This window comes from Natrix helvetica (assembly GCF_964273705.1).
Source record: "Natrix helvetica genome assembly, chromosome: 2".
In the NCBI taxonomy this organism is placed as follows: Eukaryota; Metazoa; Chordata; class Lepidosauria; order Squamata; family Natricidae; genus Natrix; species Natrix helvetica.
This window is the reverse complement of record NC_138552.1, coordinates 246,726,651-246,751,902: the sequence shown is the minus strand read 5'-3', so window position 1 is coordinate 246,751,902 and position 25,252 is coordinate 246,726,651. Positions and strand designations below refer to the sequence as shown.

The 25,252-nt window shown below is 38.4% G+C and overlaps 1 protein-coding gene across 1 annotated transcript; it reads left to right on the top strand.

Annotated features, from left to right (window-relative positions):
* The first annotated feature begins 1,653 nt into the window (after nt 1–1,653).
* Nucleotides 1,654–17,322, top strand: UTP25 (UTP25 small subunit processome component). The gene is made up of 12 exons (XM_081944262.1): nt 1,654–1,861; nt 4,531–4,570; nt 5,501–5,741; nt 6,967–7,167; nt 8,385–8,473; nt 8,986–9,399; nt 9,680–9,899; nt 10,594–10,796; nt 11,771–11,953; nt 13,510–13,622; nt 14,697–14,942; nt 16,896–17,322. The coding sequence occupies exons 1-12, from the start codon at nt 1,752–1,754 to the stop codon at nt 17,140–17,142; spliced, it is 2,307 nt and encodes a 768-aa protein (XP_081800388.1). The 5' UTR covers nt 1,654–1,751; the 3' UTR covers nt 17,143–17,322.
* Nucleotides 17,323–25,252: the final 7,930 nt, after the last annotated feature.

Below are 25,252 nucleotides of genomic sequence, written 5' to 3'. Positions count from 1 at the left end.
ATAATCATCATCTAGCATATAGTGTCAGAATTTTCAGATAGCATATTTGAACCCATTTTTATTCTACTCTGGTATTATCATTTGAGCCATGGATTAGAAATGCTGTTAATGTCTTATTCCAGTACTTGGGAACTGTCAAACTCTGATGAGGACGGAACAGATTGACACTGAAGCCAAGCAAGACAGAGGTGCCACCTATCCATCAAAGTTCTCTGTCAGTGTTAGTGCTGCTCCAATATACCTTGGAGAGGCTGGACTCCCAGCTCTTGTTCAGAGCAGCAAGTGGAATCTGTGCCCAGGACGGTCCTTGTCAAGCTTTGTTTAGTGCACATGACTTAAGACCAAATGCAACATGATGTAGCAATTCATGGCTTGGTTATCACCCGGTTAGGACAATAGTGATACGTTCTATGTGGGATTACCTTTAAACACCATGCAGAAGCTACTATTGAACCAGAATGCAAGAAGCCATGTGTTAACTGACATCAGTTGTTGAAGTCTTGTACCTTATACTGGCTTCCAGTCAGTTGGTTTTGCTTCACAAAACTATCTAGGTGCAACATACAAAATCATCCCAAGAAAAATTCATACTCATTCACATCCATGAATTAAAGGGGGAATGAAACTAGAAGTACTGCTGACCTTTGAGAACATTCTTGACTATAATACTGTAGTTCCATGCTCACATTTAGGTAAACTCAGCTTTTTGTGTAGATTTTGTATAATTCAAAAATGGTTCTTGATGTACATTAATGTGTTTTATTTTATATCAGTTGTACTTTTTAATTAGATATAGCATGGATATTTTTTCTATATAGTAAATCTCCAATAATGATTTTAATTGCAGGAGGATATAAAAACTTAATAATCAAACAATGTATGGCAAAGTATCAGAAAAAGATACTCAGTTTAAAGGAACTATTTATCAGCAAAATAATTCCCATTTATAAGCTTTAAGCCATGAGCAGAAAACCAATCTCTATCCTTGCCAAAGGAGACAATGCACTACCAGAAATGTGCCAACAAATGGGAGGAAAAAGCAAACTTCCTCTCCTGCAGTTCAGCCTACAAACTAAACTCCAAAATGGTGCTGGGTTTCTGAAAGAACATTCTGGAATTTGGGTGGGGCTTAGAGAACATCAAACATCATCTGTTTCAGCCATAATGTCATAAAATAGCACATAATAGCACACACAACATCATATAAGATAGCACTCACTATTCCAAATGTGCATTAGTTTCTAGATAGCTTCTTGCGCAAGCTCATTCCTCACAAACATCAATAATTAATCTATTCTGCCCACACAATCTATAGCTTCGTAATAAGATAGCCAGCATTCTCTAAAATATTCAACGTTTTAGCCTCAAGAGTTCTGTTGGGTCGGACCAGAGATCCACTTACAACACAACCCTATACATGCTTTTCCATATGTGTGCGTATGCCACTCATATTACAGGTTACTAAAAGGGTTTAATAAAAGACAGCATTTTGAAAAGAAAACCCAATTGTTGTTGGAGAAAGACCCAAATGAAACTTCGCCCACTATCGTGGTCGTGGGTGGACAGGCGGTGTTTTTCAACTTTTAAAAACCGCGTGGACTTCAACTCCCAGAATTCCCCAGCAAGCATGAGTTCTACGGCAGCCAAATTTCGGGAGGAGTCTGTCGCAAGAGGACGTGACTGCATGGTTAGGGCCGTAAAAGGCTGGCGAAAGGGAACCACGTGGGAGCCGGAGTAGGAAGTTTGCAGAGATGGGGAAGAGGAAAGCTCGCCAGCAGCGCCAGCAGCTGATCAGCCACTTAAGCAAGAAGCAAAAGAAGCACCTCAAGGATTTTGGGGAGGAGCACCCTTTTTATGATCGGTAAGCCGGGTTCTAAAATTGCCTCTGAGCCGAGAGCTGACGACGCCAGTTGCATCCTTCCCCAGAGTCTTTATTTGTGCCCATTGAGATACGTTCCCTTTCTCCGTTCCGCATCCTCCTCTGCCAAAGAAGCAGGCAGGGCTTGCGTGAGTTTCTTCCGAGTAGCAACGCGTTAAGTAAATATCTGGAACAGAACAGCTTTGCTTCCCTGTTTTATTGTCTGTCTTCATTGCTTCTTTCCCTCTTGTATCTATATATTCCTGCGGCTCATTGTCAGCAGAGGTTTGAACAAGAAGCAATGGGTGGAAACTAATCAAGGAGAGAAGCAACTTAGAACTGAGGAGAAATTTCCTGACAGTTAGAACAATTAATCAGTGGAACATCTTGCCTCCAGAAGTTGTGAATGCCCCAACACTGGAAGTCTTTGAGAAGATGTTGGATAGCCATCTGTCTGAAATGGTATAGGGTTTCCTCCTAGGCAGGGGGTTGGACTAGAAGACCTCCAAGGTCCCTTCCAACTCTCCTATTGTATTGTATTGTTTCTGCTAGTTGTGAATCCATGAATGGCTTAGTTTAGGTAGGCATAAAATGCCAGCATATTGTATAGGCTAAGGAAAACATAATTATACTTTATAACCCCAAAGAGCCCTGGGCTCTATTTAATGTATTTGTTTACAGAACAATAAAAGGTATCCCTTTTATTGTTGAATGATTCTTGCAAGTATACTCTAAATAAAGTGATATTTATAGTGGGGGGGGGGGAGATTGAGAATAGTGCTCTATGAAATGAAGGCCAAGATATCCTTAATTTCATAGACCACTCACTCACTCACCCCAATCTGGTAATGAGGAGATGCACTCCCCCTTCTCTGCCCCCAAACCAACTGCATTGGAAGTTGAATCTTATCTCTTTATCACCAGACTGCAGCAGGCTACTAAGGAACCATATAACCCTGACCCTATAAACCTGGTTTCCCAGGGTTTCAGTTTGTCCTCTTGGGGGTAGTTGAGAAGGTTGGAAAATAGTGGTTCATCTTTGCAGAAGTAGGGTGAACTAAGGGGAGAGGCTGTTGAAAGTGTGTGATCCAAGCACTGGTTCTTTGTTATAGGGCATTCATTCCACTATCATTTTGTTCAGGCATTTTGTACATTTCTAATTATTATCATTAGAAGCATTATTAGAAGCAACTTAGAACTGAGGAGAAATTCCCTGACAGTTAGAACAATTAATCAGTGGAACAGCTTGCCTCCAGAAGTTGTGAATGCCCCAACACTGGAAGTCTTTAAGAAGATGTTGGATAGCTATTTGTCTGAAACGGTATAGGGTTTCCTGCCTAGGCAGGGGGTTGGACTAGAAGACCTCCAAGGTCCCTTCCAACTCTACTATTGTATTGTATTGTATTATATTATGTTTGTCTTAATCCCAAGATTTGTTGCCAGGAAATTAAACTTATAAAGACACTGATGAAATAACCATTGAGGTGCAATGTCCAGGAACTGGGTTGTTTTAAGTATTGTACACTGCCCAGAGTCACATTTATATTCTATACAAATATGATAAATTCGGTGGGAAGGGAAGGGACAGCAAATGTTCCGGTCACTTGGGAGTCAGCAAGTTTCTGACCCTGACCATTTCTTCATGAGGCTCCTTTTATCAATTGTCTGCTTGAGATGTTTTGTGTCACTTTCATACCAGAACACCTGAAGCCAATTTCAGATTGATTCAGCAATAGCTAGAGATGAGCTGGTGGTAATATTGTGATATGTATTTTTCAAATGGTTAGTAGGTCATCTTTGTTCCATAGCAAGAAACATGTATGAATGAACCATATAGTACAGGAGTGTCAAACTCAATTTCATTGAGGGCCACATCAAGGTTGTGTTTGATCTCGGTAGGAGGGCATGACCAGGGTGGGTGTGGCCAGCTCAACGTCACTCATATTGGGATGCCTGTGGTGGCCCAATCACTCTGCCAGCAAAAACGGGCTCCTGAGATCCTTTTTTGGCCACAGTGGCCTCTTGCAACCCTCTCTCAGCAAAAACAGAGCTCGGGAGACCACTCTTGGCCTTTGCATGCTCCATTTTCTGCTCTGATGGCCTCCTGCAACCCTCTGCCAGCAAAAACGGAGTTCAGAAGGGTCCCTCGCGGCCCTCCATAGCTCTATTTTTGTTGGCAGAGGCACTGTAGGCCCAGCATTCGCTGTTTCCAGGGCAACCCCGTTGGCCAGATCTAAGCACCCCGTGGGCTGGACTTTGCCTTGAGTTTAACACCCCTGATATAGTGGAATTCCATAAGTGGACCTCATTTATCACAGAATTCCGTAAGTGGAATTCCATAAGTGGACATCACAGCAAATAGAAAAGATCTCTCATACCTTGAAGACCATTGTTGTTCAGTCAGAAGACGAAACTATATAATACAGCATTATCCATTTCAATGCTATTAATTCCTTAATTTGCTAATATATGCATTCTTTTTGTTATTTCAGTGTCAGCGTTCCAAATATCATCCAGAATTAAATCAGAGTCCAAGGCAGAGCTTTCATCAAAGTTCTGGATGATATTTGGAACGCTGACATTCAGTTATTATGAAATAATATATATGAACTATAATATTTTTAGTTTTATCAGATAGCGAAATGGAAGTAATTTAGATTATTTCTTTTCAGGGTTTCTGGGAAAGAAAAACCAACTCAGATTTGTGAACTGGTAGGAATATTGCTATTTTTTATCATATTTCCCTGTTTTATTTTATTACTAATGAATAAAATTAATAAGAAACGTATAATGCAAACTATTTGACTAATTCTGTAAAACAGATTTGTAATTAATGAAGTAAAAGGTTCCTAGTGCTTTCTTTGCTTTTTTTCCCTTCATGCCAGATGACAAAATCTTTTTTTTTTACATTGTAAATTGCTAAATTTTTTTACAGTTTTGTATTTTTATTATACTAACGATGCAGCAAATTTCAAAGGGCATTTCCATTCCCCTCTCAGCAAAGTTTGCTATAATCAGGGTTATACATCCTGGAGTTCCAAGATCACATGTGTCTAAACACTTTGAAGTTTATATTTTTTTATCATTTTAAATTTTAACAATTTTTTTTTAAAAAAATTTAATGTCAGAGAAAATAACTTTTACTAAATGGAGAAAACTGTTCTTTGTGGCAGCAGAGAAGAGATGCTGAATTATTAACGATAGAGCTTATCTATGACCATTTAAAAATAATAGTTACAAATAGATTTGCCTATTTTTGTCTAAGTGCCTTCTTGGAGAACAGCTCTATTATTCTCATATTGTCTGGGGATTTCAGGAATAAGCAATAGATCTGAGGGCACCTGCTTTGGGAAGATTGATCTTATGCATGGTGGTCTGGGCTCAGTATTATCATAGTCAATGAAGAATAATTTTGATTTGACCTGCAAATTCTCTGTACTAGAGAATGTTTTGAAATTGCTTGGCAGAGGCCAGACATGGCTTCCCAGCATCTTTCATAATTGGCCATTGGCAAGTATTGCTGCTGAGAGCTGAATTTCATCAACATCTGGAACACCACAGATTATCCCTCTCACAGGTTATTGATCTTGTGAACTGGCATAGAAAGTCTTGTATGGAATGTTTTTCCATTTCCATTATCAGAATGAAAATTCTGAGCAGTCCAGCTCAGAAAATGATGCGGAGAGTGATTCAGAACAAATCCCGGTGTATCACAAACTACTGGCCACGTTAAAAACATCTGTCTGTTCAGACAATGAGGATGAAGAGGATGAATCAGAAGATAGCTCCCAAGAAGATACAGAAGTGGACAGTGATGAGATTGGGGATGAAAAAGAAATGGAGAATGACGACAATGAAATAAAAATGCCTCACCAAGAATTAGGTAATCTTGTTTGCCTTGTTTTATTATATATGGTGGTTTCTAAGGGATTCCAAATGGATGTACAAGAACACTTTCTATTTTAAAATATTTATTTCTGTAAAGGGATTAACCACCCCAGAGGGGGCAAATCAATGTGTTCTAAGAGAAAAATGAAATATTGCAAGAAACAGGAAAGTTCTGGGTTTGCTTGCAGCTAATTATGTGAAAATCCATGGGAACTATGAAGTATCCTAGATTTCTATTATTTTTTCAAAGTAAATCAACTTTATGAAATCTGACAAATGGCATTTTCCTTCATTTCATTAATGGGAAGCACTTATTTCCAAGAAATTTCAAAAGGTAGGCAAAAATTGGCTTCTTCCTATCAATGCCCCAATTAAAGGATTGAAAATTGAAAGTAGTATTTTAAGACAAGGATTGTAATATAGTGCATATTTATACTTAAATTGCACTATTTTCAATAAGCTTTGTTTTTTGAAATTTGTTCTTATCACCAAAATAGCTTGAAAGGGAAAAATTGGGTACGTTATTTAGAAGATAGAGGTAATAATGGAACTACGAGATCTGTGGTACAAAAATATGGATGACAGTTGATAAAAAGAGGTTCTTAGTATTTGTTACTCACTGTCTAATAATCACTAGATATCCCTATATAATAATAATAAAACAGATTCAATCCCTGTTTAGTTCTAGTTGTTAGGGCTTTAAAATCCATTAAATGGCAGCTAAGGTATACAGAAAACATTAACTCCTTCATTCCATGCAGTGATTAGTTAGACTTTTGCAGCCCAAAAGTCTGGTACCCAATGGTGCTTTTTCAAAGGTAACTGGACTTCCTTTGTTTTTTCCTATTGCCTTTTGAAAAAGCAGCTTTGGGACAATCATGACTTGGTTGATTGAGAATCTCCATAGACAGGTCTTGATAACCTTAGTTAATCTGAAGGCGATATGTATAGCCTGATTCGTTGTGTGGGACTACAGTTCTTATCTTCCAGAGCCTATAAGGGAAATAATTACAATGCTTGGAATACTGGGAGATGTAGTTCAACTCATCTTTCACCTCTCCTTTGATGAACACTGATCTAAAGGGAAGAAGGCAGAAAACAAGGAGGGAGGGTTCTTTCTAAAAGGAACATCAAGTTGCTGATCTCAAACCAATCATGGACATTTGGCTCTTGGAACAAATGCAACCTGTTTCTCTTTTTTTTGTTTGTTCTAAATAAAGAAACATCCCTAGTGGAAAACAGCGAAGTGGAGTCTACAGGTTCGGATGCTCTTCAGGATTTACAATGTGAAGCTGCTGAAGAGTGTACAGATGTCCAACTTGAACTTGAGTTTAATCTGGAAACCAATTTTATAGATGAAGAATGTGCTGATGTCACTACAGATCTCAAAGAAAGAACACCTTCTGCAAAAGTAACAGATGGTAACGTCATAGTTGTCTTTGATTTTCTTTTAAAAAAACACCCAAATGGAAGGAAGACCATTTGTAAATTAACTTGTGTATTTCTTAAACCAGGATTCTGCAATTTATGAATTGGAGCTTAAATATTTACTAAGTGGTCTGATATTTGAGAGTTAAACTTGTTCTTAAGAGCTGAACAGTCTCTTAGCAATCTGTTCATTTACCTTGGGTTAGTGTTTTTTGTCAGTTTATCTCCTTATTTCTATTTTAATACAATTCCCCTTTTGGGAGAGGCTGCGGCAAAGTAATAGTTGAACTTTGCCTTCCCTCTAACACCTGTCAAAGTTGTATTATCTTCTAGCAGTGGGTTCACCTCTTCTTTCTTTTACTATTGATATAAATAAGCCCTTTTTGTTGCTTTTAGCTCCACTTGAGAGCCTAAATTCCCTTTGTATGTTAGCCTTTCCAACTTTTTCTCTTTTATTAGCTATTTACTGAGACACTGTTAAGCACAAGCAACTCATGGATAGGCCCAAACAAAGATTTTATTGTTGATCTATATTACAAGAATCTTGCCAGACTTTCTGCCTACCCTTGAGAAATGGCAGATATAAATCTGAGGGTTTTTTCTCAGACATTTCCTCCCCTGAAGGAAGTTCTTAAGTTGGAATGTATCTTTATCCAGCCCTTCAGTTGGTGGTTCTACCCACAATCACCTATTTGATCATTATTCCCATCTTCTGTTTTTTTACATATCCCTTTTAACACTTAGTTGAAAATCTCATATACAACCACAAGGTTTGCTAAACTGCTATTTATCCGTTTGTTTTCCTCTTTGGAATGGTGTAAAATTCTTCTTCAGTATCTTATTTTGAGAAATTCCCAACTTTCTTGTGTTAACCTTTAATTTGAGGATTTCTGTTCAAGGGATCCCACCCAATACTTCTTCAAGCTCAGGAATTGCTCCCTGTTTATAAACAGTAGTTCGCCCTGCCAATTGTGTGTGTGTGTGTGTGGTGTTTGTGTGTCTTACCACACACTCACACTGATGGGGTTACCAAGTTGGATAATGAAACCCTGAGCTATATACTGTATTTTCTATTTGATAGTTCGGAATAATTGATAGAATCCTCTAATCATCTTTTCACTTGTTACTTTCCTTTGAGTGCTTACAAACTAAATCCTAATTTCAGTTTCTGAAACAGTCAGTCAGAAACATATTTTATTTCTTGACACAGATCCATTTAAATGCCACATGGATAAAGAGCTGGAAGAAGAAGAAATAGATAAAAGTGCTGGGTGTACAAAATTGACCAGCCAAGTTGAGGTAATGTATCCTTGAGCCTTCTCAAAATCAGGTGTTCTGATCTTGTTGTTTGAGTGGCTGCTGAAGCTGGTTCCAGAAAAATAGATGGGACAGGATGGAGGGAAGAACGTATTAAATACAACTGATATGATTAATGTCCTTATTATTTGTGAATGTCCCTATTCTTCCACATGGTTATAATGTGGCATCGTATTTTGAATATCTTTTGCAGCTGTGGGGGCTCAGAGTGTGTGCTCTTATTTTTTGAGGCATGCAGGAGATTGCAAGGAGATGAATCGGTTCAGGAGTATCTTACAGGGACGGGGTCAAAAACAACACCCTTCTTACATATGTTGTGGGGCTTTGGATGCTTGATTGTAGATGCCATGCTGACACCCTTGACGTCTTGGACCATTCCCTGTGGATACCCTGAATAGTGTGCTTTCGTATATACAGTTTAGCGTTTCATCATTCAGGACAGGCTAAGCTGAAGTTCTGTTGCCTTATTTCTTCTTCTTCTTTTTTTCTGTCAGTGGCCAGTACTGGGTCAATTAGTTTTTTCTTCCAAGTTGGAGAAATTTGGAGTGATTAATCCAAGTAAAGAAGTTGATCTGGAACATCTTCATCTTTGCAAGCCATTAAAGTCAACTTGGCCAAAAGTCAACCAACAATTGCTATCTGCTCAGACAAAATCAAAAGACGGACTATTTAGCCCACTGCAGCAAGAACTTTTCTGCATTATGAATTCATACAAGGATTTGTTTTACCCGGGAAGGACTGCTTTAAAAAATGGGGAAGAATTGCGGCATGTCTATTGTCTCCATGCCTTGAACCATGTCTTGAAGGCTAATACACAAGTGCTTGGCAACAATGCCAAGCAACGGGACCAAGAAGCTGGAATGGATGAGGAGGATGCTTTCAGGGATCAAGGTCTCACTAGACCAAAGGTGAAAAAAAGAACCTTAATATATGTTCATTGCCTGGAAACCATACCTTTATCAATATCTTAAAATGAGAGTCTCCACTGCAGGTAGCTGAAAGTGCAGACAACTAAATAGACTTGCAGTGTCCTTGCAGATCACCCTAAATAAGAATATAGCACTTTTCAAAAATGAAAGTGATAGATAAGAATTTCTACAGTTTCCCCTAACTTCCCCCACCCCCAAAGTTAAGAAAACATCATGCATTTAAATAATAGAATAATTGAATTTGCATTTTCCTGACAAGGTGTTGATGGTGGTCCCCTTCCGAGAATCTGCTTTACGTGTAGTCCATATTTTAATTGCCCTCCTTGAATCGGCAAGTCAAAAGAAAATTGATGTAAGTAATAAAAAACGCTTTAAAGGGGAATTTGGTTCAGACCCAGAAGAGAAGCCGCCAAATCTGAAAAGGCCTGAAGATTATGAAGCCACCTTTGCTGGAAACATTGATGACCATTTCAGGATAGGTAACGTTTAATATTTTTATATTTTTTGATACTGCTGGGATTGCAACGTTATAGTTCTGTACTCTGCTGGTACAGATTGTTTCTACTTTGTATTCTGTTTGTTGGGTACAGTAATAGAAGTTACAGTTAAAATGAAATCTGGGTAAATGTTAATAAGTAATAAATAAGCCAGGATTTATAGGTAATTTTGAACAAGATTTTAGAAATCTGATCTCTGATCTCAGTTCAAATAACTGAGTTAATCTACTCAGTTTTTGTTTTTTTCTTTTGTTGGATTTTTCTGAGGGAGTAATCTTTGTGAATCCAGTTTTGTGTTCTTAAAAGAGTTTCATTATAACCTTCATTTTAACATTTTGTCTTAAAGATGTCTCATCCATTGTAAAATTCCTAACGGGGCATTAATTGGATAAATCAGTAGCTTCTTGAGGGCTGGATTCACAACCTGCTACCCTCCAGATATTTTACACACTTTCCTCAGTTCATTAGGCCATCCTGACCAGAGTAGATGGGAATTATTCCAGAATGTTCCGAGGGCCTCAGATTGCCTGTTCCTATAGTAGCTTCTTGGAGTCCCTTTTGCCCATCACAAAATGCAGAAATTTCCCTTGGCTCTTATGTGATATTGTAAGCAAGAATCTTATGGTTAAATATATAACCAGAGACTGGCTGACATGTATGCATTGTATCTGCACAGGTGTTGCGGTTCTTCAGAAGAGCATTCGGTTATATGCCCCATTTTACTCCTCGGACATTATCATTGCATCTCCCCTTGGCTTGAGAACTGTGATAGGAGCTGAAGGGGAGAACAAGCGAGACTACGATTTCCTCTCCTCAATAGAAATTCTTATAATTGATGAAGCTGACATTTACCTGATGCAAAACTGGGAACATGTTTTGGTAATTCCTTTGTCCTTTTTTAAAACCGGAATATGCTGTGTAACTATAACAACCAGATGTGAAATGCTTCACATGGAGGCTAGATTTTAGATCTTTTAGAACTGTTTTTCGTTTGAATGAAATGTTCCTTAATGTTTTTTTTTCTGAAAAGGTATTTATTCTTAATGATGAGCATTGCTGAACATTTCGGTGCTAGAAATTTATAGGGATTGCTTTCATGGGGGACTGAGAGGAGGTCTGAACAATACAGTTGAAAATCATAGGAAACATGGAAAAAATGGAAAAAGCTTTTTACTCTCCCTATTTATTCTAGTTTTTTTGTTGATTGGTTGAGAATAGCACCAGCTAAAATATTTTTTGTTATACTTTCCAAAAAATTTCATTACCATAAATCATATTTCTGGAGGCTAGTGTTTCTAGCTATCTGAGGAATTATGGAAGTTGAAATCCACATGTCTTAAAAATTGCCAAGGTTAAGAACCACTACTGTGGACAAACTGGACAGTTTGTAGAAATAGATGTCTTTAATCTTGTAGATGCTGTCTTCAGTGTTGATTAAGTGACGTCTTAATGAAATTTTAATTTTCTATTATTATTATTAATGTGATATATATTTGATTACTACCTCCCCATGTATGTATATGTATGTATATGTGTGTACCTGTATGTCTATATGTATGTATGTATATTTTTATTGTACGCCGCCCCGAGTCCCTTGTGGAGAGGGAGCGGCTAACAAATTAAAAATTTGAATTTGAATTTGTCTGAAAAAACAATTAAAACTTTTTGCAGTAATAGGTGAAATCAAAGCAATTGTTGTGCTTATCTATTTAATGTGCCAAATAACTATTCATATTGTTTTTCTCTTTCATGCAAAATATAGACTTTGGGAGAGATTTTCGGTTTTCCTTTTTCTGTACACTGAAATACAATGATACGTTCTTACTATGTTTTAACCATTATTCTGCTTGCAGCACTTGATTAACCACATGAATCTATTACCTTTGGAATCTCATGGGGTGGATTTTTCACGAGTACGAATGTTCAGTCTGAATAACTGGTCCAAGTATTACCGGCAGACACTTCTCTTCAGTGCCCTCCATCATCCTCAGATCAGTTCTATCTTCAATAAGCATTGCTTCAATTACAGAGGGCAGGTTAGTTTATCAAGACAACAGTAGGTTTGGAAGAGTGTATGTTGGGCTCTCATAACCATTAAGTATTTTAAAAGTGGAAATAGTAATAAGAAATGTTCAGACCAATATAAAACTTTCTGAAACCTTGTTTGGTGTAGTGAATAAAAGACACCAGGCTAGAAAAGAATGTCTATGAATTCTAGTTCCACCATAGGGACAAAGCCAGTTGGCTGATCTTGTGCCAGTTACACACACACAACCTAGGAAAAAAACAATGGCAAATCACTTTTGAAAACTGGCCAAGAAAACTGCAGAGACCTGTGTGCATTGTATTCATGTGGTTTAATGTTCCCAAATAATCTGAACTGTCTGTCAATTGCTACTTTTATCTTGTGTTGTTAAACTGATCTGAATTTTGTGATATTTATTATATACTATCTATAAAAGATATGTTTTACGTAGATTTTATGTATCCTCTCTTAGCACAAATATTCTGGTTCAACATCCCAACTTTCTTGTATAAAGCAAATCTTTGTGTAAAATAAGGATTACAAGTAGTGCCCTTGAGATCAAATAATTATTCTACAAGGACAATCATATTTACACTTTTCCACCTAACTTTGCAAATGGAGAGAACAAAAGTATATGTGGAGAGAAAAGCAGTTCATGAGACGTGGCTGCAGCTTGCTGTGGGAGACCGGGAAGAGCCTTGCTATTGAATTTCTCTATCCCATAATGGTAACTCGTGTACATTCAGTCAGATCACACACAGGAATGTGACAGCCCACTTTCTTCGTTACTCCCTACGTCTGATATTCAACACATGCCACTGTGCTGATTGATGATATACGGTAGATTATTTCTTCCTGATTTGATCAGAACTCTTTTAACACCAACTAAATTGATTGCTGTCACCACACATGAGAACAATAAATTCCACTTACATGTTGCGCAATATAATTTATTTGTTTTGGCATCTTCTCACAGTGGAAAAAGAGCTGCTAAATAGGGGTGTAAAAAACATTAACTACTATAATATTTCAAGTAGTTTAGTACTACAAGCAAAATAGAAAAGTTTGCAAAGAAAATCTCTTTCCTCTTAATCTTAGGAGGGGGAAGTAATGAAACCTGAAGCCATGCCTACTATTAAGGAGTATGTAAAGCAGTATTTCCTACCTCATGGTCTTCAGATGTGAATGACATCAGTTCCCTATAGTCCCCACCTAGTAGATAATTATTGATCTGTTTTTTGAATGTCATACTTCACCATTGTAAACTCTGCTTGAAAAGGTTGTAAAGAGATTTGACAAATTCTCAGAGAATTATAAATAATTAGTAATTAATATTCATGACAGTTCATTAAATGCTCACATGTTCATAAGCAGTAGTAAATCTTAATACCAGATAATTGGCTCTCACCCTTACCATGTCTTGCTGGCTTGATTCTAAGAGTCTAACAAGTCATTAATAGATGCCAGTTTCTATCAAACCATTTCTTATTTTCTTGACCGAATATTTGGATGTAACACCCCACTCTAATGTTACTTTTATCTCACAGTTTCAATTGTGTCTTGCAGGTAGCTGTAAGGACTGTACCATTGACAGGGTCAATTAGTCATGTTGTAGTACAACTTCCTCATGTTTTTCGGAAGCTAGAAGCTGACAGCTCTGTTACTGTAATAGACGCAAGGTATGTACTTCTTCAATGCTCTGAGCAATGGATAGCAGCTACACATTTGCTGGATTTTCTTCTGCAAGAAAATATTGTTGCTTTAAAATATAATTGTTATGTTGTATAATATAAAGGTCTGGATGCTGGGATACATAATAATAAATTGTCCTCTGCAGGAAGAACAATTTCTAACACAAAAAAATAGGCCATTCACATATTGAAGAGTGGGGATGTTAGCAGGTGGGGGTAGGAAGAGTTGTTAATTTTGCAGCAGTAAAAAAAATATTTAAAAAATTCTAAAGCTGGATCCCTTTGCTTTCAGTACCTTATGAGAATGGGGCTTGCACAGTGGACGATGAATGCCAACTGATGGAATTTGGGGAATGGGAGGAAACCTGAACAGAATTCCCCCTTATCAGAGCATTTTTTTTCCTGCTTAGTTAGCTTTTGTTTGTTTGTTTGTTTGTTTGTTTGGATTTATATGCCGCCCTTCTCCAAAAGGACTCAGGGCGGCGTACAACATTAAAAAACACACATCCCAAAAGTTTAAAAAAAAATTAAATCCATATCCAAAAAAACAAACCGAATTTAAAAGACAATACATTTAAAATAAGTTAAAATTAACAGGCCAGGCCAGCTTGCTGTAAAAGCCAACTTTTTAGGGCGCGTCGGAAGGACCGGAGGTCGGATTATGCGGAGCTCAGGGGGCAGCTCATTCCAGAGGGAAGGCGCTCCCACAGAGAAGGCTCTCCCCCTGGGGGTCACCAGCCAACACTGTCTGGCCAACGGCACCCTGAGGAGGCCAACTCTGTGGGATCGTACTGGCTTTTGAAGTTTAAATTTCCTGATCCTGGCTGACAAAATATATGGCACTGCATTTGAGGAAAAGTGATGTATAATAATAGGTGGAGATTTAAATATTTGGCATTTGTTCTATATTTGATCTGCTTTTTCTCCAGTCTGATGCCCTCCAGTTAAATTGAGATTTGCTTTGGTACTTCTAGTTGAGAATTCTGAAAATTACACATGAATTAGCATTTGGGAAGTTAAATCTTGAAACCAAACGGCTTATCATTTGTATTTCTTGATCAGGTTTAACTTTTTCATTGACAAAGTGTTACCTGAGTACCGGGATGCAATCATGACCCACACGCTCATCTATGTTCCATCCTATTTTGATTATGTGCGGCTCCGGAATTATTTCAAGAAGGAAGAACTCAATTTTGCGCACATTTGTGAATACTCCAGTAAATCTGGCATTTGTAGGGCAAGACATTTATTCCTGAGTGGAGAAAAACAATTTCTAATTATCACGGAGCGATTCCATTTTTATAAAAGGTGAGTTGCAATGGCATAGTGTCCATTCTTTCAGAAAAAAAGAGGAAAGTGGAAAATTGTAGTTACACTTACTTTAAATTAATTGTCACATTATTTCTCGCTATCTTATTTATATGGCATTTTATGAAGAACAGACAACTTCCCAAAGGCTCTACAGTCAGTTTCCATTCTTAATGTATTAAAAGCTAATATTTCTTAGATATAAATCTTCGGGTTTTTTTCTTTTCAGTGCTAAATAAAATGCAGCCTAGAAATTATTGCCCAGTGATAAAAATACACTGTGTGATTCATTTTTATGTCTTGAACCAACATTGTAAATTAGATGAATGTCAGCTTCCTGAGGATGTTTGTGAATAATAAAGATGATAAGTGATTATTCTTTGATTACAGTATTGGTGTGACATTAGTATTTGTCACTTTTCTGAACCAGTCTACTGAAAATGACAGAGCACGTGGACAGCATGACTGAGACTAATTAAATCCTGGGGATTTCTCAGTCCTAAATTCTCTAGTAGCAAACATACAAGATGCTAAGTTGAGAATTGTTTTCTTTCCTAAATGGAAATGAAACCTTACTGTTTGACCACAGAGCATAGCAAGTTTTAGTTTATTTATTTGTTTAATATATTTCTATGCTCCCCCATCTCGTACGTGTGTTTCTAGGCAGCTAATAAAACAAAATAAAAAAATAACCAATAATTAAAAATGAATAATATAAGACACCATAAAATAACAGCTGAGAATAATCAAACACTGCAAAATCAGTATAACCAAACAGCAGGCTCATCCACACTATTAGAACCCCACACTTGATAGTAAAAGTTTTTAATGCTTTGGGACCAATGGGGAGAGGGAGCTATTCTAAAAAATGGGCTCTAGGGCAGAAAAGTACCTCCTCCTACGTCCTGCTAGATGGCGCACTCTTATGGATGGGACCCAGATATGACTCTCTTGCTGGATCTCAGAGGATGGGTAATTGAGGAAATGTTGAGGATGCTATGCATATCAATAGATTTGGATGGAAGAGAAGAAACAGATGTTGATGTAAGCCCATGTTACTCTCAGTATATAGACCTCAGTTCTGGTATGGAATAAATTACATGGCAAAGATGAGGACCAGTGGTGGGTTGCAGGCGGTGCGCCCCGGTATGGGCGTACCGGTGTCTGCCTTGGGCACCGGGTACCATTCCAGTATGGTGCTCCAGAGGACCCACCCGCCTGCCCATGCCCCCTACCTGTATTTGAGCTCTTTGGCACTTCCACACACGGAGCGCATGGCGCCTGCGTGATGTTCCGCCGAGCAGCTGGAGGCTCACAGAGGGGTCGCAAGAGCAGCTGGAGGCTCATGGAGGCATCGCGTGCTGCACACGTTCATGTGGGGCACGCCAGGCCGGAACCCACCACTGATGAGGACCATGTGGGCCCAAAACCTGTTGGGGTAACAGTAGCTGTCAGAACTATAGAAAACGGTAGCTTCGTGTCTGCAGAAAGCAGCAGCAAATTTGACTATTTTGAATGTGTTTGCGGAAGCTAATAGCAAAGTGGGAAAGTGAAGCCTAGTGGAGACTTACTGTAGTTATTTAGCTTTTATTTGAAAAAAAGATGAAATACGTAACCAAAAATTGACAATGTTTTAGTGTCTTGGCAGCGGGATTCATCTGGGGAAGAAGACAAGAGTTACACAGTCTTCAGGGGTCAGGCTGTTCAATCCTGCCAATATTTAGAGTGTAGTTCTATTTTTCGGTGTTGTAGCTTTAACTTTCTTAATGCTAAAATGGATTGTAACAAAACGTTAGCTAGGAATGAGGAGGGAAGGGAGAGTTTGTGTTTATTGAAATTGCTGGCTCTGGCATTGTGACCTCTGATCCTTTTAATTTAAGGTGCATTTTAAATTCTATAAAAAGTCCTTATATTTGAGCAATCATGTATTAATTATGTTGTTTTTTTATTCAGGTATTCCATTAGAGGCATCAGGAACCTTATTTTTTATGAACTGCCAACCTATCCACATTTCTATAGTGAGATCTGCAATATGGTAAAATTGGCAGGCATGGAGGGAGAAGCTACCTTGACTTGTACTGCATTTTACTCCAAGTATGATGCCCAAAAGTTGGCTGCCGTGGTGGGTGTTGAGCGTGCAGCCCAAATGCTTCAGTCATTCAAGAATGTGCACCTTTTTGTCACTGGAGGAACAGAATAAAACAAACAAAACAACCCAATTCAAATGGATTTCTAATCTGTTTAATAATCAGGCTGCATTTGTTTAAAATAGCTGATGAAAGGGGAAATTATGAACAAGTTTCTTTTGTTTTTAAAGAACATATGAAAAAAAATGTTATTAAAGTGTCAGTTTCTTGGTGTAGAAATAATGCCAAATTCATAATACCATTTTTAGAATTTCAACTGTGTAGGATAATCAGGAAAAGTTGAGAAAACATGGCTCTCTGGCCTTGCTTGGGGCATGTAGAAGACTATGCTGCCATGGGGCTAGTTAGTGCCCTGAAGGCCTGTTACCATATTTTAACCAATTTTAACATTCCTTACCTCTTTTAAATTTTGTATACTATTTTTATGCTTTTAATATTTTATTGTACACTGCCTAGGGTTCTTCTGCAAGGGAGATAGGTGATTCTTAAACATAAGTTTAACAATTGCTAGTTTGAATGACTATCGTGGAAACAGACAAATCAAGAAGAAAAAAATTGTATTACATGCAAAGAATTACTACATTTGTAGTATATGAAAATATACTATATGAGAAATATATGCCAACAATGAAAGCGGCCTTGAAAGTAGGTGGATGAATATAACGGGAGGAGGAGAGGACCTTACTATAGGTGTATACTACAGGCCACACAACCAAGCAGAGGAAATGGATGAACTTTTTGTAAATCAGCTGCATCCAGGAAAAAACAGTATCATAATGGGGGGGACTTTTAACTACTCTGCTATCAACTAGGAAACAAATTCTGCAGTGGGAGATTGAAGACACCTTGTTTCATCCTCCACCTTTTGGATAATAGCAATAGCACTTAGACTTATATAGACTTAGACTGCTTCACAGTGCTTTCCAGCCCCCCCTAAGTGGTTTCAGGGTCAGTATATTGCCTCCCAACAATCTGGGTTCTCTTTTTATAGACCTCGGAGGGATGGAAGGCTGAGTCAATCTTGAGCCTGGTGAGATGGGATCTGCCAAATTGCAGGCAGCCAGCAGAAGTAGCCTGAAGTACTGCATTCTAACCACTATGCCACACGGCTCTTAATAAAGTTGTCATCTATTCATGTCAGGAACCTGCCAACACCTTCAGTATCCTGGGGTATAAACCAGTGGTGAAATTCAATTTTTTTTACTACTGGTTCTGTGAGCGTGGCAGGGAAAGGATACTGCAAAATCTCCATTCCCTCCCCAACCTGGGGCCAGCCAGAGGTGGTATTTGCCAGTTCTCCAAACTACTCAAAATTTCTGCTACCGGTTCTCCAGAACCTGCTGAATTTCACCCCTGGTATAGACCATCTAGTCCAGGAGATTTGAAGTAATTCAGAGCAGCTAGGAATTCTCTAACCAACTCCTTGTCTTAACCTGAATTCCTCTTCTCCCGCAGTGCTGTTTTTGACAGGTTGGACTTTTTTTTAAATTAAATCTACAGCTGCAAAAAAGGAATTGAGCAATTCAGGTTCCTCCTGCTGGAGGTCACCACCTTGCCACCTTCTCCCATTAGTGGACCAACCATTTCTTTGACTTCCTTTTTGCTCCTCAAAAGATTTTTTTTTGTTATTTTCTGGCATATTCCATAGAAATCTTCCTATTTTTTCTCTTAAACTTCTTGATGTCAGCTCTCTTAAAATATATAACAGTAGTCTTTATTCAATTACCCTTGCCTGCATTATGGCGAATCCTACTATGATAACGGTCATAGGAACTCAAAGTTCCTACACCTTCCATGCCTTTATTAGTAAGTATAAAATCCAGAATAGCTGACATGGGTGAGGGCAGATTTGCAATATTGTGGGAAGGTCTGGTCACAATGCAAAAAAAGACCCTTGGGGGAGTATGCAGAGAAGAGCAACAGAGAATATAAGGTATCTGGAGACTAAAGTCAATGAAGAATGGCTAAAATATATATTTAGCTCAATGGACAGAAACTAACGGCTGATATGATAGTAACCTTCAAAATCCTGAAGGGCTGCCAGAGGGAGGAGGATGTTGATTTGTTCTCCACAGCACTTCAGGTAGGACAAGAAGCAAATTTCCTGACAATGAGAACTATTAAACTACACTGACTGAGGTTTTCAAGAAATGGTATGCTTTGGGCAGAGGGTTGAACTAGAAGACCTCAGTTCCCTTTCAACCAGAGTTGGTGTGCTGCCTGTTCGCACCAATAGTGCGAGGCTCCGCCCACCCACCCACCCAAACATCATCAAGGACCTTCTGCACATGCCCAGATGTGCGTGCTCCTGCTAACGAACCGGTAGTGAAGAAAATAGAATACTATTATTGCTTTCAACTCTATGATTCCATGAAATTTTGAGTTATTTTTCTAGCGTGGGATAAGTGCAATTGTTTGGAAGTCTGAACTACTTCAGTATGGAGTTTCCTTAATCACTGCTGTGTTTTCCATAACGGCTTACAAGCCACTGGTAATCATCTGTGTTATCTTCCAAGGCTTTAAGCATTTTGCATTTCATCAACTACTGCAGTCTTTTTTGTTGCAATAAACCGGAATGTATATGACAACTCCGATAAGCAAGGCCTTATATGTGCCATTTGTTTAAGGATTTATATTTGGTGGAGGTAACCCTAGGGCAGTGATGGCTAACCTTTACCAGACCAAGTGCCCAAAGCATGCACATGCACGAACCCCCCAAGTGCAATGAGTGCGCGATCCCCTGCATGCGCCCCACCCCTGCGCATGCACAGCAAAGACCTGACAACCATCTGGCCAGCAGAAGCCGTGCACACATGCACAGCAGAGCTGAAATGGGCTGACAGCTCGTGTGTGCCCACAGAGAGGGTGCTGCGTACCATCTGTGGCACACATGTTATAGGTTCGCCATCACGGCCCTAGGATTACATCCATTTGTTCAGTGACCATTCAAAGTTATGGTGCTTAAAAGAATAGACCTGAAACGTTGGTTGTTGCTACTCCCCTGTGATCACATGATCAAATTATGAGTGCCACTTGCAAGCCATCCATGTTCCCTAGTGCCTGTCCTCCTCCCATAGCTATCACCCTCTGGCCTGCTTGCCTGGGACTCCTGCCTCTTTCCATTTAATGATCTGCACAGTTCCAGAGTTATGACGGCAACCAGGACTGCTGGGACTGTTGTTGCTAACATAACACTGCTTTATGGTTGTATCACTTAGCGACAGAAATTCTGGTCCCAGCTGCTGTTGTAACCCAAGTTTTACCTGTGCAATTATTCCATATATTTGTACCATCATTTTATATATTTTTCCATTAAATCTTTGCTTTACTTTCTTTTTTCTTCCCATCCTTGATTTCTAAATAAATATCTTGTCCTTCCCATTCGATTGCGATCTCAAAATTTCTTTGCACTGCTTCTTTAAATATAAATGGTTGTCACTTTTTAAAAATTTTCTCTGGAAATCAGCATTAAGATAAACAAATTTTCATCTTTTGATATTGCTTTCTGCTTAAGCTTGTCAGCAGATGGACATTTTGCCTTCTTATTGCTTTGCATTTTAGAATATTTTTATTTGATTCGTGTGTCATAGCATCATAAATTTTACTCCAGATGTCTGTTTATCCAATCTAAATCATGACATTTATGCTTTATCTTTACTGCATAATCGCAAGGAATATTGCCAAGATTAAAAAAAAATCAGGAAATTATTTTCCTGTGAACTACAAGGGATGTTACCATATTCAAAGAAATGCACAGAAGGGAGACCAACTTTCTTTAAAGTTATCAAATCTTAACTAACATTAATTCTAACAGTAACTTAAGAGCAGGGAAGAGAGCTACTTAACAGCACGTCATTCAGATCTGAGTGAATACTACATGTCCCACTTGAGTTTTCTCTCTTATTATGTTCACCATGAAAATATACAATCAAAATCCATAGACAATACCTTTATAAGGTTACCTGAAGTAGATAAAATCCCTGCAAAGATTCTGGTTTCAGGAACTGTTCATTGAATGATGTTGGAGCCAGATCGGTAGTATATATGTAGTAGTGACAGGAAGTGTTCTATACTGTTAGCTGCAATATAATGTGTTTGTGATTAATCACTTCTGGTAAGGAAAAAATGCCATATAGTAGAAATATAAATTTCAGCTGTTAAATATCTCCATCCTATTGAATTATGGAGTGTTTTGCAAAAACATGGAGTTGAATGTTGAAATGCAGTATGAGCTATATGCATTGGAAGTACAAGACTTGTGGGGGGAAAAATATGGTCAAATGTAATGTAGTGAATAGCCCAGGAGTGAGCCAGAAATAAACTGAAGGTTTATGAAGTCCCTTTGCTTGTTTAAGGTATTTATTGATAAATATATAGCATATGGGATTCTTGCAGTGATATTAGTGGTATGTAAGTTGAGATATAAATGTGTCTGGACTTTGTATGCAGGTGATGCCATCTGTTGGCTGAGAAACTAAATGATCTCCAGGAAATCCAGTAAAGGAAATGTTAGAGTGTATGAAGCAATGAGGTATGTGGGTCTGAAAATGAATATATCAAAAGCCAGTAATGTGCTTGGCAATAGAGATACAGTGAATTGACTGCAAGTCATATAAAAAATTAAAAAATTAGAACAAATGGATGAATTAATGTATATAATTTAATAGAATATTGATTAAATGTGAAAAAATAGCCAGAGGCATTTTAAGATGGTGCAATTGCTCAGAGAAAGAGAAAGCAGACAGTATGTGATCTGTTATGAGAAGTACAAATGGCTAAATAAAAGAGTGTATTATTACCAACTTTGTTACAATGAAGTAAGAGTTGAGTATTTTCCCAAGAAACTAAGCAAGTTAGATGCAGCAGGGAGGAGTTACTTAAGAAATATGTGTGACAAATAGTGAGAATTAGGATTAAGAATGAATGGATGCTGAATATATATGCATGAAATACAAAAATGAGTACCAATAGACAAGGAGTACACAGAATGAATGAGAATCAAATTGCAGAACAAATATATCCAGAAAGAGTAAATGGTCAAGAGGAAGAGAAGACCAAGTAAGTTGTGATCAAATGTAATTATTTCATCCTCAAAAAAAGAGAAATGCGAAATTAAAAAACCAACTGGCAATAAATAAAGTAATGTATGCATACCATACAGCAGGGGTGTCCAAACTTAGGAACTTTAAGACTTGTGGACTTCAACTCCCAATTCTGGGAGTTGAAGTCCACAAGTCTTAAAGTTCCCAAGTTTGGACACCCGTGCCATACAGGTAGTCCTCAACTTACCACCATTTGTTTAGCCACCATTTGAAGTTAACAATGATACTGAAAAAAAATGACTTATGACTACTTACCACCCACAACCATCACAGCATTTCCACAGATACATGATCAAAATTCAGGCACTTGACAACCAGCATGTATTTCCAACAGGTGCAGCACCCTGGGGTCATACGATCACCATTTGTGACCTTCCCAGTCTGGTTCCAACAAAGAAAAGGGGAACATGGATTAGCTTAATCACACGATCCACTGAACAACTGCAGTGACTCATTTAGCAACCATGGCAAAAAAAAAGGTGGTAAAATTGGACACAATTCACTTCACCACCACAAAATTCTTGTCCCAATTGTGATCATAAATCGAGGACTACCTGTAATTTCTGAATATCAGATTGCAAGGATGTATTGGCTGTCAACCCTGAAGCTGACCTGACTGGAGTAATCTTAGAGCTTCCGTGTTGGACCTGAGGGATAGGGAGGGGGGGGATTAGAAAGAGCTGGGGTTTTGTAGCCAAAATAAAATACTTGGGAAACCAAAGACATTCTCATACTTGGCTCGTAAAAGGAAGAGTGAGGTCACCAGGCAACCGGACAGCGTCTTGATTGGACCACGTGACTAACTGTTTGGGGTTGAAGGAAAACATTCTCTTTTAATTAGGTGAAAACTGCAGGAGCCTTCAGGGTCAGTTTTCACCAGATCTGTACCAATATGATATCTCCAATAAAGCTACTCAGAGGAAAAGAGGAACTCATCTGCCTCGGAGTTTTGCTTGCTATGGGTCTATTACTTGGAACCAAAGGTGGTATTCAGCAGGTTCTGACCAATTCTGAAGAACCAGTTAGCGGAAATTTTAAGTGGTTCGGAGAACCAGTAAATACCCCCTCTGCCTGGCCCCACCCCCATCCATTCTCTGCCTCCCGAATCTCAGGTGACGGGGAGGAAATGGGGATTTTGCAGTATCCTTCCCCTGGAGTGGGGAGGGAATGGAGATTTTACAGTATCCTTCCCCTGCTACGCGCACCAAGCCATGCCACACCCACCAAGCCACGCCCACAGAACCCTTAGTAAAAAAATTTGAATCCTACCACTATTTGGAAACACTGACACTGGCAGCATTTACATAATGACATTCTGCACGTACTGTGTGTAATTGGCATCATCATGGTTTGCCTTGGAGGCTGCAGGCAGAATGGTTATGCAAACATAAGGTTTGCAACTTTGTTTGTTTGTTGCTTTTTTCTTCTTGATTCTTCTTGAAAAGTTTGTTGACATTAAGTAGGGAAAAACATTCTGGTTTTTTTCTAACTCATCTTTAATTTATTTGGCTTACTATTTTCTTTTCTATGCTTTGCCTAATGTTATTGACTCCAAAAGGTAGAAGCATGATGGGTAATATTGTAAGAATGTTGCTTCCATTTTTAATAGCTATTAGCTGCCTGACATGATTTGAAGAGGAAAAAAGGTGGGATATAAATCTCACGACTAAATCAACTGATGCAATTGATAAAATAGACCATTATTCTTATGCTATCTGCAAACATTTATCAAGCATCTCTACACTCACCAGAGGAAGAACACGAATTTGCCACAAAATGGGCCAGTAGAGAAAATGCATAAAAACATTTCTTATCTTACAATCTTTAGGGCAATGTGTTGTCTGCCATCATCACTGACCAATCAGTCATTTTCCATATCTGGTGGAAGAGTTCCAGAAATAAATCTGACCTATTTTGCTTTGAATCTGTTATGCTTCTCCTCTGTTTTCCTGGGAGAGGCAGCAATTTCATCAAGAAGGTTTTGTCTCTGGTCCTTGCCAGCTGCTCAGTTGCTTGGCAGCCAAAAAAGGAAAGATTCCAGATGCTTTTGTTTGGCTTCAAAATGAATGGATCAATTAATCACAGACAGGTTAACAGATGATGAAAAGCTAACCTTTTTTGTTTTGTTTTGTTTGGCTACAGTTTTTAGGGGAAGAAATGATCCTAAAAATAGCCACAGAGCTTGGTGACTGTGGATACTTTTCACATGTATGTATGTATTATGGTTGGTTGTACCTCCAGCCAGATGTTTAGACTGGATTTTGCATTTTCATCTGCCTAGTAATTCCTTCCCAAGGACCTGCGATAGATAGATGTTGTTGTTTGATGATCTCGTCTTCCTTCTCCTGCAGTTTTCTAAAGTCATCTTGTCCGTTAGAGCCAATTTTTGTTCCTGGAAATTGTTGGGGCAGTTTCTTTTCTGCTCAGGTGGAAAAAGCTTGTTTTTAACTAGATGCTATTGAACTGCATCGACTATTATATCAGTTAGCAATCGGAAAGTAGTTGATGAGCAGGAATTATTATGTGTGGGTACTCTGCAGTTAGTTTCACAGTCTAACTCTGGTGGAAATGTAATAATTCAAGTTTTAATCAAGGATGTAAGCATTATTAAGGAAGCCCCTAAGAATATAGGCAGTTTCAAGCAAGGTGGGTTATTTTTGTAAAATTAAGATGTTCGGATCTGATCAATTTAGCATTTTCAGATATCAAGAAAGTCCTTTAGTTATCACTCCAAAGGTTCCAATCACAATTGATGTAACAACAAATTTATTTTTCCATAAGTGTTCAGCTTTGATCTGTGACTCCCAATATTTCAGGGGTCCCTAATCCCCAGGCTCCAACCCAGTACCAGGCTGTGGCCCATTCAGAACTTGGCAAGAATGCACATGCAGCTCCATTTGGACAAGCAAATGGAAGTATATGTGCTTGCCTGCCACTCACATGGAATCACCCCCCCCCCCCCCAATTCTGCAAAACTGGAAAGGTTGGATAAAGCTGCAATACTCCATTTAAAAAAAAAACCATTTCTCAATTCTGGAACACTCAGAATAACTGCATCAAT